Below are 14,223 nucleotides of genomic sequence, written 5' to 3'. Positions count from 1 at the left end.
AAACCTCCCCTGGTGCATCTAAAGTCTCTGTGCTCTCATTCAGTCACTGCTTGCTTGGGAGAAGAGGCCAACCCCCATCTGGCTACAACCTCCTTCCAGGTGTAGTAATATAGTCCTATTTAACTAATATAGTACTACTTAAACTAATTTGTATTTAATACAGCCTTACACTTTAACACAGTTCCGTTTAAAGCAATGCTTACCTGGTATTCAGTGCAGGTTTCCTCCCCGTCACGCTTTTCTTCCCAACACGCGCAGTCACGGCCGTGCTCAGCCTCGGGATCACCCCGCAGGCCACTCCACGGGTGTTTGCCCAGGGAGGGGCTGATCACAGAGCGCTTTTTAAAGTTCCTGGGACTCCGTGAAACGGACCAAGCCGACTCTGATTCTGGTTTGAGTCATATTGGTCAACCCATCAGGTTGTTTCCCGCTGGAAATGATGGGGGGGGGGGGAGAAGTGACATCTGTTGACTTTTCTAAGTTCCAAGGAACTGAAGAAAAGTTTCTGTTTCTTCAAACTTTTCGGCTTGGTCTCGGAAAGTCAGCACTGCGAGCCTCAAGTAGGCAAGACACACTCTCTCCCTTATGCCCAAAGTATAGTTTTTCTCTTGAGATAAGTGGGTTTTATATTTTTTGATTCTGGTATCTGAGTAATACAGATTATATATTTGTATAGGAAATGTTAATAATAAACAAGAGATGTTATCTTTTGCTTACAGAAACCCACGTGATTTTTGTGTCTGAGACATGCAGAAAATTACCACACACTCAGCAGGTTTGGAAATACTAGTTTATCCACTTTCCTGCTATCCACAGGCATTTACACTGTTCCCAAGGTGCCAAGGGAAAACGTTACTTTTCTGAAGCTTGGTTAGGACAGGGTTTTTTTGTTCTTTCCTTATTTTAAGTGCTGTGTAAAAGGATGCAGGCTAAGGGAGGAGGCAAGTCTAATACCTATAAAATGAAGCAGGAGGCCCTTTCCCTCTGCCTCTCCAGGAGGATGGTGCCAGAAGAGATGCAGCCACAAGCCAGCACTGTTACTTTCATCCCTTACCACCTGTAGGATCCTTTTCCCTGGTAATTGCTCTGTTGCTGATGATGCTTAGGATTTAAAGGAGGAAGATACACTCCGGCTCTGCTTGAATTCTTAGAGACGTCTGGCCAAGTAGCATCCTTACAGGATTAGGTTTGCATTCTCTTAAAAATGCAACTGCTAATGTAGGCAGCTGCAATTGCTAATTGCTGTCACAGCACTCATGGTGAGCAATTTTCAAAAATGTAAAATATGAGGGAAGCCAGAGCGGCAGAGTTTTTTTAGGCATGACTTCCTCTTAGTTATTTTTCCTGACAAGTTACCTTCGTTGTCCTTATCCAGGCCGAGTATAGGCAGGAGGGCTGTATAAGATAATATGTATCTGCTGCTGCCAGAAAGGGGCTCTGCACATTACTCAATGAGCCCACTGACATCCTTCCTGTGCCCCTCACGTGAAAGCGTGTTCTCCCTCCCACCTCGGTAACTTCCCTGCTGTTCCTTACCTCCTCCCAGAGAGCTGGGGAATGACGTCAGGTGGGTGAGGCAGCTTCGAGGGCATGGACACCACCTGTGGAAGAGGTCAGAGGCTCCTGAAGGCTACTTTCATTATGAATGAAAACAGAAAGCAGCAGCTGCCACCATGCTGGGCTCCTGGGGTGGGGTTTATTTGTTGGAGGGCCTTTTCCTGGTGTTATTTCTTAGACACACGTGGCTGATCCGTGCAGGACGTGCGATCCTGCTCATCTCGGAGGGCTGGCATAGATCTTTGCCCAAGCAAGCAATAGAAGAAGTTGTCCCTAGGAGTCCAGTTGCTCTGTTCATAGTTTATAAAATAGCAGAACCTCTGGGTCCCTAATTGAGACTGGGGACTAACAGGCTTACAGTGTAATTAAATAGCCGTGATGGTCACAACACTGGTCTCCTAAGCTATGGATGGGAGCTGACCTCCTGTGTTCAAGAGTCCATACACTTATTTTTCTTTTGGCATCAAGGGAGAATTCCTTGTGGACTGGCCTTTTGACACCAGAGGGTTCAAATTACCCTTGCCCTCCCTGGTAACCACAGCTTTCTCCCACTACCATTTTTTCTCCCACTACTATTTGAAAGCAAGAGACCAAAAGGACAGGAAGAACTGTGGGGTTTGAAAGGTCCTCAAAGAGCTGCCACCCTACTGAGCTGCACAAATGAACGAGCGAGCTGTGCACCTGCAGCACAGCCTGTTGGCCCAGCCTCCAGGCAAGGGGAAATCCGAAGCCCATCACGCCTCCTGCTGCCCTAATAGGTCTGCTTTAATCACACCACCTTAGGAACAGCAGGGTTTATCCTTTGTTTTGAGAGTGGTTGAGTGGGCAGGAAAATAAAACTCATTGTTTGGGATTTCCCCGGCTGGGATTTCCCCACAGCATCCTGTGTGAAATTTCTTTAAAAAAAAAAAAAAAAAAGGCACAAAGTTTTTTCTCTCAAGTCTCCTTACTGACAGTAGTGCTGCTGACTGGATGTCACTATGCCAGGCTTCAAGCTCCTGATGTTTACTGGACCCAGCACCGACCACTGAGGCCGAACACCTGCCCTTTTCAAACAGGAGATACCCAGATGCCTTTTCTTGACTCTTGAGCTGGTGAGGTTGAAATCCTGAATCCTTCCAGTCTGTTCAAGGGGCACAGCTCTGGAGCTGCACCTTGCTTAGCTCATATGGCAGAGCTGGCACAGCACAGACGAGACACGAGCACAGAATGGTGGAGACTTAAAGCAACACAAAGTCAGCACAGAGACACTTGTGTAATTCTCTCCTTGTTTTACACCAGTGTCAGATGTTCAGGCTGGTTCTACAGGCTGAGAAAGTGAGCTACAGTTACAGAAATTAAATCCTACAATTCAGTTTATATTACCTTCATCCCTTCTTGGCTATTTACCATAACTTCTCTTCACAAGAAATCCAAAAAACCAATGTAAAATATGGAGAAGGGAAGACCTCGTATTTGGGCTTTATCAAGATTGATTTGTTTCCATCAGATAATTCAGAGTGACTCAGATTGTTCCAGCAAAAGAGAAATAGAGGCCAGGCCCTTTAACACCTAAGTTTTTATCTCTAGATCACCTTCCCTCAGCTCCCATCTTGCTCCTCAATCATCAATCACGGGAGTGAATGCAAGGGAAACAAACGGTAACTCCACCAACAAAAAAGAAAAAATAATTAATGATTTTATTTTTTTGTTCTTTTTTTTTTTAGTTCAGTTGGCCATCTGAGGTGCTAAAATCTCAACACCAACGAAGCAAGTGTGCATAAAAACAAACAATAAAACACAACCCAACAGAAGAAAACAGGCTGGAACAGAGTTGGTTTTGTACAGGTAGGGTATACGCTTTTCCTCTTAACACTCCATACATGCCAACCGTAAGAGCCTCGAACAATCTGAATATCAGAGTTCACTTTCATACAAAAGGGAAGATGCCAAAGCAGATCCCTTCACCTGGATTAGACTTCACACACACACGCATGCACGCACAGATACAGAGTATTTAAGTTACTGCAATGCCATCAGAACATGGCATCCTCCCCTTCACATCTACTTTCAGTGACACCCTCATCTGCCTGCTACCCTGCCTATAGCAGTACTCTGAGCACTCCAAAAGCAGGAACTTTTGGAAAGCTTCTAATATTTTACAACAGTTGAGAGCCAGCGATCTCTTTCTCTGTGAACTATATACAGGCTGGTTTTTAGTATGCTTTAGAGTTCTCTTTCTTGCAGGCGGTGATGACTGAAATTCCCAGAAAGCCATATCGTGGCTTTTCAGTTTGTACACAGGAGATTTTATAATGCAACACCTTTCTCGTCCACTGGTGTCCGGTGTAAACACTTAAACTGAAAACTCATCTTAAAAGAATGTTAACCAAACAAGGTGTAGCTGTGAACATTTTAGGAACAGCTGCTCACAAAACGGAACTGCCAGCTGCTCTAGATCATGCAGTCTAGACCACTTATAATACTTCATAACGTTCAGGATTAGGATGTATAAAAATATTAAAAACCACCAGAGTGCACACAAATGTGGTGACTAGCTCTATGCAAGCACCGTGTTCTAAGAGAAGGCCTAGGCATTGCACAAAACTCAGATTCTTGACCGTGGGGGTAACCCAGGGATCCACTTGGTGTCTTTACATACAAACAAATATTTACATAAAATGCAGAGACGGAGAGAGAGAGAAGGACAGACTTTTAAAACTTGCGGTTTGCTCTAAAATAAGTTGTTCAGCAACGCAGTTTGTAACATGCCCTAGTGAGACCATGGGGTATTGGTTAACTGAAAGAAGGAGTATGTCTGAAAGTTGGAGCTGAAATGTCTCGTCACCTCCCCACACATTAGTTCTCCGAAGCTCAGGATTTTACAGCCATTTGTGAGTTTTCATGAGAATATGGTTAAAAGAACAGAACAGTTAAAATAAAAATGTACTGTGAAAACAGCATATTAGTTGTTTTGGTAGTCCTCACTCCCCCAGTCCCACTTGCCTCCTGGGTGTTTCCAGGAGGTTGGTATCCCCCTCCCCTCCCCGTAGGGGACTGAAGTGCTTGCCCCATCCTCAGTGTGCCCATTTCAAAACGAACACAGCTCGGGTTCCAAGCTCGGCTCTCTCCCTACCTCCTGCAGGGATGAAGCAGCCAGCCCCTGGTACAGACCGTGTCACCTGGGACAGACACCCTGGAGTGCCCACTCCTCGGAAGCTGAGGGCCTTTTCGCTCTCCCCACACGTGAAATGGACACACGTCATCGAATGCACATGGCCGAGTCACGTGCTGCTGCCCGCCCGGGCAGCACAAAGAGCTAGAACATCCTACTTGGATTCTGATACAAATAAGGAATCTTGTGGCCACAAGAGCCTTCTTCAGCTTTAAAAATATAAAATTTGAATTAAAAATATTCAGATAGTAAAAAAACCCAGTATCTGATATGCAAGTCGTATTCTTAAAGTGCAACTGAACAGCAAATACGAGTTGTGCCTTTTACAACCATTTTGATATAAAAAGGCCTTTTAACATTCCCTTTCATGTATTTTTAATTAATTTGCGTGTGCGATGTTAGCTCTTCGTTTTCATTCTCACTGCTGGAGGCCTTCAGCATAACCTAACGAGTTTAGGCTTAGATTATGTGGTTTTCTGGTGCAGTAAGAGATTATGCCCTCAACTGATATCACTCTTCAGCACTGCAAAGATCTGGCCCATGTCCCCCAGCATGAAAGGGAAAAGGAGTGATCTGGTATTTCTCCTTCAGGACTTTGTTCTGTTCTGCAGCTCACATTCAATGACTTTTCGTTACGGGTTAGGTGTGGTCCATACACCCAGTGCACATAAAATGTACTGAGGTCAATTCTCTGCACAAGACAGTTCACAATAAACTTTATATCTGGCTTCCCTCTTTCTTCCCTCCTTCTCCGCTCCAGCTTCCAGTGGCCCCTAAAATGCAGATTATGTAAACTTCCACTGCCAGTTTGACTTGGGCAGCTGGCATCTGCACCAGCAAATGGGGGGAATTCTGTCTGTTGGACATCCTGTCAGTAAGCCAACACTCCAGGATGCTGGGATAGCAGGTATCACTTGCTAACATACACAATTATGAAGTAGCACTGCATCTGCCTGTCTGCTTGGTTTCACAAGCATCTGGATTTAATTTGTAATGCCTTAGCAGAAAACACTAGGGGGGAAAAAAGGAGGGACACTTACAGTGGAAAAAACATGTTTCCACAGTTAGCAACCAGCACCACTCAGAGTCTCTGGGGACACCCCAACCCATTCTCCCTCAGCCTGAGGTATGGTCCCACGTCAGAGGGGAATACAAATCATAGACCTTGCCTTACAGGACACCTCTCTGAAGGAAGGAGAGAGCCAACAGCAAGAAACCATGCTAACCTCTGTCCCAGGGCAAAAGACTAAAGGATGTTCAGTCCTGCTTGGGTGCCTTGCACCAGCAGTGTAAGTTCAAGCTGAAAGAGTCAGTGCTCTGTACGAATGTGCTCGGGAATGGGACACTTTCTCAAAGACATTGGGAAGCAGGCTTAGTACTTCTTTAACAAGAAAAGAACACAGTCAGCATCCCAAGGTGGGAAAACCTCTTAATGCATCGCATGAAGGACAGGACACCTCCCCAGCACATGGTGCTGTTTCAGCTCTGCAGGACAAGGTAAGGACATGGTGTGCCCAGGGAATGTGTCAGACAGTGAATGGTGCTGCATTGCTCAGTGCATATCCTGCTCATTGTTAGTGTGTGATCACGGTCAGCACCCTCCCGGCTGAAAAGCTTCACTAGCTGAGCCAAGAGGAGTTTCTTCCAATAGATGCAGCAAGAAATGTGCTATTTTTGTTTTCATGGAAATCCCTCTAGCTGTATCTCAGGAGCGTGAGGGTCCCCTCTTTCAGTGAGAAAGAGACGTGGGACATTTCTACCTCACCGTTTTGGCTTTCCCGTTATAAAAATGTAAAATTTAAATAAATATAGGTTTATTAGTCCAAAAGAGGGAATCTGGGATGCAGAAGAAAAGGACGCTAAGAACACAAATAGATTCTTAAACTCCATGAGTGCGCAGGGTTTTTTCATAGAGGAAAACTCCTAGGGCAGGATGCATCCGTGGGTACATAAAGGCTGCCCTTGCTGTGAAGCAGGGACCAATCCGCAGTAGTGTCTTTCTCTAACAGAGTTAAAACACTCCCTCCACAATCAAATAAGTGTAACAATCAAATTATTAATAAGAACACTAATAAATAGCCACAGGTAACAACGTCCAGTAATTTAGAAGTGGAAGTTGTAGGATGCAGCAGGCACACACACTCATCACTCGTCCATTTGTTTCCTAAAAGATACAAAAATGAATCTTCTTTCAAGTATTAAAAAAATAAGTTAATTGACATAAAAGGGTCAAAGTGACTGAGGGCCCAGGCAGGTCTTAAGCTTCGTTTTCAATGTGCAAAAACAAAATACAGAGGAAAAAAAAAATAAAAACACTGAAAAGTCTTAATGGTGGTTCGGTCACTTAAGGGCTTCTCCCTTTCAGGGGCCTAACAGGCAGGGAATGCTGCCTGGGAACACCCCTGCCCCAGCACGCACTTACCACTGTCCCACAGCAGTATTTTCCAGTGTCAAAACAGTCACAACGAAAACAGAACAAGGAAGCCCACCAGCCTCTGAGCTGTGGCCATGAAGACTAAGGCCAGCAGTAGCTGTCTCTCCAGTGTGTAGCAAAGCAGATGGGCATCTTCCCTCTCTCTTCTTTTCCCCTTGTTCCCCACAAGAAGATTTAGGAGGCTATGACAGGGAGAGAGTCTATTGATGCCCACTTCTCTCTAAAAACCAGGAGGCAGAAAGTTCTGTCGCACATACTAGCAGTATCTTCTCTGTCTTGTATTTCTTCATATCCATGCATAATGATCAACTGCAGGTTTCTTTGGTGGGGAGGAAGACTAAAGCAAAGAAGGTGTTGCCCTGGGCTTTTGGAGCTCTCTTGGACAGCTGACTCCACTGCTACAGGCTGCTGTGGTTTTCCAGGAAGGGTTGCCACTTCCCTCCCTTTTATAAGAACTGGTGTAGTAAAAATGGGGAAGGAATGGACTGCCATAAATCCAGCTTAGTTAAGGGCACTTCTTCCCTTAACCTCCTTCCCCACACATGGATTATTCCCCTCCCTCCTACCACACACACAAAAATACGGTCCATTTGTATAGGACCTAAAGGAGACTCCACAGTCTCAACTCATTTCTTCAACTTGGCTTGCAGACATGTAAAACTTAAGCTTCTGGAACCAACACACTTATCAAAAGGCTCCTGCGTGGTTCAAACCAAATTCCTGCATGCTGTCGGACCCTTCGGAGATTTCCCCTTCAACATCTTCCTATCCGTGTAATTCTGGCAAACTCAGGGTAGGCCAACTGGACAACACAGACCAGCAGAGGTAAATGTGTTAAGCTCAGGACCAGTTCAAGCTAAAACCTTTGGAAAGCATGACTGCCTCCAGGTCCTTGTCTTCTTCTTTTTCTCGAAGCCGTTGCTCCTCAAGGAGAGCCACAAGAGAATCTCTCTGCTCCACTACTTCTAGCATCTCGTTCAGGATCCTCTTCTCCTCCGAGAGCTCCTCATCTGTCTTCAGATGATCTACAGAGACATCCAAAACTATCAGCATACAAAAGGCTAGAAATACACACACACAATCCATGAAATATTCCCTTTTGCTCTCACCTTCTACTGCCATCCTCTCCCGGAGTTCCTGCTGTAATCGACTCTGCCTGTCTTCCAGTTCTAGCTCCCGAGCACTGAAAGGGAAACATCAGAAATCCAAATTCTGGGTATGTTAAAATACTGCATACATTGCTTCATACACACTCTCAGTTTCTGCTCACTCTAGATATCTGCTGTGCATTTTACCAATCTGTTTCAGAATATATCTTCAGTGTTTTAAGAGTTGTATGTGTATTTTTAAAAGATTTAATGGTACTTTCAGCATTTCAGGTTCTTTGCCTTCAGGTAGGATGTGCAACACCAAAAGTTTTACGGGTTGTGGGTGGGATTAAATCTAAAACAGAAGGAAAGAACAAACAAATCTGCAATACCTCTGTGTATCTCCTGCTACTTTCCACTCTAAAGACAAAGTTACTTATTAACTAAGGACATGTCAGGCCACTTGCAGATTGCAATGCAGACATGTTGGGGCTTTTCTGCTACAGGCACTAAGGCCATCAGCTCCACACTGCCAGGGTGAGCTGAGATACTCAGAAACTAATTTCAGTAAATGTGCATCAGTAAATGGGAACAGAGAAAACTCCCAATTTCATTAACAGGAAAAAAGTTTTATCACCTGAGCCCAAACAAGAAGCACTGGGGTCCCACTGCAGGCAGAGAGGAGGCCCACATGGCAAGGGTGACTGAGTTAAACACTTTTGGCTATGCTTAAAAGCAAACTCTACCAAAACCAGGAGACACACATTATTTCTGCACAGCTCAAAAACATCTGCATAAACAATGTTTGCTTTATACAAGAACAGCTTGAGAAGGACTCACATATCTGTACTTCTGCATGTGCACAAATAATTGGACCTTCTATTCCTTACTGCTATTACTCCTTCTTCTACCTCTCCTGAAATGTACTTGGACTCATATCTCAGCCACAAATCAGCCTAAGAGGCTGCTGACCTCCTGGCCCTATAGGGAACACAGTACTGACAGATCTTCCAATACTATTTATGACACAATCCCCCCTTTTAACACATTGACTCACAATATCATCAGTTCGGACTCGTAGCGAACCAAGGCATTCTTCTCCTGCACCAGCTTGAACCACTCCTGCATCAGCTTGGGGTCATCCTTCTTACCCATGCCTGCCAAAAAAGAAACCTGTTAAGTTTTCAGGTGATGCCCTGCAATCCTGACAAGCCCAAACCGCAAAAAACAACGATGGGGCAAAATGTGCAAAGAAAGCCGAGCAAGATGCTGCCAGAGCACTCCCAAGCCGGGTCCATTCAGTTTGCCTAGAGTACACAGTAGAGTGGAAGTCACCTCCAAAAGGATTCTCTTCTCTTTGGAGCCTAATTTTTTTTTTCCTTCCTGATTTTCTTGCGATTGCTTGTTTCTTCCTCACTCTTACTGCAGAAACCCCCAAGCATTTAATTTTTCCTTTCATCAGAAGAGTTTTATAGACCCTCAGGCCACCTACTTAAATGTATGCTCATCAGAAAAGGATTCAACTGCTGCTCCATGTGTTTGACCTTTATTTTCTTCAATTGCATGTCCTCAATCTTTTCTTTTACTAGCCAAAAGTAACACTTTTTTTTTTTTAAATGGCTAAATAAATCTTTTCTGACTCCTCCTCCTAGCCACATGTATCTATTTATCTTGAAGATCCCCACTGCACAGTGAACACAGAAACTAAGTCTACTGTATTGCACACCAGCACTGGAAAGAAAAAGAACCCCCAGACACATTTGCTAACATCAAAGCAGAATAAAGATACCTTGGGCCTTGGCCACCTAGTACAGAATTCTTAGCTGGAATTTCTTTTATTTTAAACCCAACTGCTAAACTTACTCAATAATCCATTGATGAATCTTGTATCTGTCAGGAGTCATGTGGAATAAATGCAGAACGCTGTTCCCAAAGCCTTCTGTTGATATTTATCAAACACAAGAGCTTACAAGCTCTTGGTCTGGGCCACTTATTCCACGTTGAACTGCCTGCAGATGAATTCTGTGACTCAGATCAGACCCCATCAAGGACAGTAACAATGCTCCTGCCTGGGTAGAAGTGGATGCAGAAGACCTCAAACCAAGCTCAACAGCACTTTCAGTTTGCTGCATTCTATCAGCTTGCATTGTATGTAACCAAGGCATCCCAAAATAACTAACATCCCTGCCTATATTTGTTATTATGGATACATACTCTCTACATCAAGAACAAAGCTCTCAAACAGTCCATTTGATGCTAAAATAGTCAAGCAGCAATCTTACTATGCAAACTCTGTGAGACACTTCACCGACACCGCATTAATGGCTGGTTAATTCAGACCCACGCCCTGCCTCATCCTCAGCGTGTCACAGAAGTGCTGCCCTGGAGCTACACAAGGGAGAGCCTACAACTCCTAGAAATCTTTGGCTTAGGTTGACAATACCTGCCTTTCACTTGTCATAGCAGCCCCTTGGGCGATACCAGACCCGGTTGCACCACCTTAAGACTTTATACGAGTGTGTTGCTCAGTTCCAAGCATTCCTTTCTGAGCATCTCTGCACAATATGCCCACGTGGCGACAGGAGAGGGAGACTGTACATGCAGATGTCCAGTGCTGTGGCGCCATGAAAACACTGGGAAGTCTCCCCTTCCTTTCTGATGCCAGGATGTGTAGAAAACAAATGCCTCTAAGAAAAAGCCGAAAACACAACGCTACTGACCTATGAAATACGTAAGTATTTTTAAACAGCCAATGAGCAGAGGAATAATGGGAGGATTGGAAAGGGAGCACTGACAACTGATGTGAAGGGAGCACCATGGAAAGCAGATAAGTGGTTAGCAAAATTACACCATGAACACACATAAACAACCCCTTCCCCATGCCTTGGCAATGGAAACTCTACAGTAAACTCCTTTTGGGACAGTTAAAGAATGCACTCAGCAAGGCAGATGAGGGAAAACTGGTCTAACTTAAGGTCTGTTGGTTTTTAAAGTTCAAGGATGTTTTTGCAAACCAGTCCTTATAAAGACACAGTATTCCTTTAACCCCTACATGGTAATTAAAGGGCCATATTAAAGGAAACAGATTTTCTTCCCTTATCCACCTTCCAAACATCTTTCAGGAGGAATAGAGAAATTGAAGCCAGCAAATGAAAACAGAAACTTTTGAGTGTGACATTATTGGCCCCACGGCTGCTGCCCAGGGCCCCTCCCAGTCACTACACCTTCTCTAGCACAGCTGGGACTCGCAAAAGGGATACTGTACCTTTAGTAACTTGCCACAGGCTCAGAGAAGCTGGTTATCGGGTTGCTACAGAGAAGGTCGGTTTTGAGGATACAGCAAGAAAAGGGCTGGGGACGGGGCTGGGGGGCCTTGTGGTCACTATCTGACTAGTGCTGCTATGACAACCCAGCTGTGGTCAAGGAGGACAGGGAGCGTGAGGTTACGTTACCTTCATGGGCACAGCAAGGGCAGAAGGAGAGAGGTCTACGACGTGGTGTCCCGGCATTGGGCTCAACTTCAATAGGACCAAACGAGGAAGAGGAAGAGGCAGGAGAGGAAGAGGAAGTTGGAAGTGGAACGGAAGAGGAGGAAAGGGGGTGAAATAAAAGACAAGCAAAGGACAAAAAGCATAAGAGTGAGAAAGAAAGGAAACACAAGAAGAAAAGAAAAGAAAAAAATACAAGAAATGGAGAAGCAGAAACAAGGGATACAGTCTACAGATGAATAATGTCCCTAATAAGCACAGATAACACATGAGAGGTAGACTGAGGTACTGGTGAACTCTTACTGAGCTGTACAAATACCAGGCAGGAGGTTACTGTTAGTGCATTTTTCCTAATGTACATTTTTCAATTGCATGGTCTTTAACTGAAAAGTTTGTGACCCAGATCTCAGGACTAGCAGAGATGAATATTCAACTCCTGCTGATAACATCAAATTTCAAGCAGGGTTACAGTAAGTCTCGCCTGCACATGTAAGACACCAGCTGTAAGCAGCCACCCTACCTTAAAGCCTTATCAGGACCATGCTCTTATCACCGTGGCAGCAACCACTGATGGTAAAAGTGTCCTCTATAATGGAATATAATGTCTTCGGACAGGGAACATCACAGGGAGAATCCGATTACCGTGGAACCAGCCTGCCAGGATCTGCTGTGTCAAGTATGGCGAGTACACATGTACTCAACTGGGTTGTTGTGCTTAGAGAGGAAAAGGTTTTTACATGGATAAAAACGTGATTTGCATCAGGATCTGCAGGGGCAGTGACCAACTGAGGGCTTTGCAGAGTTAAAACAGTAAATTTAAAGCTCTCCCTTGACGTTCTCATTTCACACAGCATTTTAAAGCTTACAAGTCCTGTTAGTATCGGTGACTTACTGAATCTTTGGCATCTTTTCTGTCAGACATCGAAGGACAAACACTTCTCATCTCTCAAAAGGTTCAGCTGCTTTAACACCAAGAATTTGCTTTTCAGCTGTACTTAACGTTACAGAGATAAACAGTAGGAAATAACCAACATCACTAATAGTTACAGGAGGACATGCACCAGGGAGGTGATGAGCCTGAAACACCAGAGGAGCAGAATGGAACACTTACTGCTCTCAGGGTACGACCGCATTTATAAAGAGGAGGCATTTCTGTGTTGGGAAAAGGCATAAACTCCACAACAATAATATGGTAAGAACAACGCTCTTTTTTTTTTTGGAAAAGTCAGCAGGGTTTGATGTATGTGGTTCAGAGAAAGCTTTATAGAACTAGAATACTCGTGGACTGGGAAGGCTTTAGAAGGGACCATCACAGAACTAGACCAGCACATGGAGGACACACTGGAGCAAGAGGGAGAGCACACCGGCTTCAAAGCCTGTGACTGAGCTGTGTGGCTTTCTCAGACAGGAAGAAACCTCTGTACTGGGAGCAGGAAGGGGTGACATTAGGAGAGGTGCCACAGTTGGCCATAGGACAGTTACAAATAAAGCATCGTACCAACGTTAGGTGACAGTACCAGGACCTTAGTCATAGTTGTTCTGAACTTTCGAACTTCCTCATTTGAAATGAAAAAAATACTAAGGGTTTTTTTTTTTCCTACAATTACCATTTCACAGATCGGGTTATAAAAGCAATAACAAACAAGAAAAACTCCAAACCACAAAGGTACTGTGAAGAATAAGCTTCCACACAAAGCAGAGCATTTAGTGCATGATACTTACTAATAATTTTTTATTTCACATCCTGTCTTATTCAACACTAATTCTTCCATATAAGCTTTAATACTCTAACTTGCTCTAACAACTGTTTGGGGGCGGGGGCAGGACATGGGTATTTAACAGTATGGAAATATCCACTTCAATTTTTCAAGGTTTGAGATTTCATTCAGAATTGGGGGGTGATAAATGTCAAACCATGGACATACAGACTTGGTGAGGAACTCCCAATTTTTCATATTTGATCTGAAAAAAGAAATACCCAGTATGTGAAAATGTCCTTCATCTCACTGTGAAATGGCCACAAAACTACCAGTATTAGTCATCAGTGCACAAATGATCTGATAGTAGGAAAGGATACCATCTTTGATCTCCAGTAAAAAGACACAGGAGTTACACAGCAGCTGACTAATACGGAGCTCACACCCCAACTATATTTTCTACCTTTGCTCTTAGTTATACTCTCACTCTTGTCTAAGGAAAATTTGTCCTTGGATCAAGTTGCAAAGTCCATGGTATCTACAATAGTCCTGCTACTAGAAATGTTGACATTGTTTTTCAGTAAGATAACAAACATAACCTGTACAATTAAGAGCCTTTCCATCTACTTCAGATGTAAATTACAGTTGCATCAGTGAATATATGATCATTACAATTGCTTTGGGAAAAAATTCTGTCCAAAGCAGGATGATTAGCAAGGCTTTAAGGAGTTTCCTTATGTACTGGAGGTCCTTAACAGCAAAAAAAGAGGAAAGTACAACCTGAAAACTTAACTCCCAATGGTTC

At 44.0% G+C, this 14,223-nt stretch overlaps 1 protein-coding gene across 19 annotated transcripts in view; it reads right to left on the bottom strand.

Moving 5' to 3' along the window:
• Window positions 1-3,214: 3,214 nt before the first annotated feature.
• Window positions 3,215-14,223, bottom strand: part of MICAL3 (microtubule associated monooxygenase, calponin and LIM domain containing 3) — a 182,361-nt gene continuing 171,352 nt past the window's right edge. For 16 of the 19 annotated variants that reach the window (XM_064654486.1, XM_064654501.1, XM_064654484.1 and 13 more), the window contains 4 exons: window positions 11,686-11,751; window positions 9,291-9,390; window positions 8,255-8,328; window positions 3,215-8,170 (listed from right to left, as the gene is read on the bottom strand). In XM_064654486.1, the coding sequence (XP_064510556.1) occupies window positions 7,986-8,170; window positions 8,255-8,328; window positions 9,291-9,390; window positions 11,686-11,751 (425 nt within the window). In that variant the 3' untranslated portion in view covers window positions 3,215-7,985. The remainder of the gene's footprint in view (window positions 8,171-8,254; window positions 8,329-9,290; window positions 9,391-11,685; window positions 11,752-14,223) is intronic. The other 3 variants (XM_064654487.1, XM_064654490.1, XM_064654502.1) reach the window with 1 other exon arrangement.

This window comes from Pseudopipra pipra, chromosome 5 (genome assembly GCF_036250125.1).
Source record: "Pseudopipra pipra isolate bDixPip1 chromosome 5, bDixPip1.hap1, whole genome shotgun sequence".
Lineage (NCBI taxonomy): Eukaryota > Metazoa > Chordata > Aves > Passeriformes > Pipridae > Pseudopipra > Pseudopipra pipra.
The sequence above is the reverse complement of the archived record's forward strand: the minus strand, read 5'-3'. Positions and strand labels throughout refer to the sequence as shown.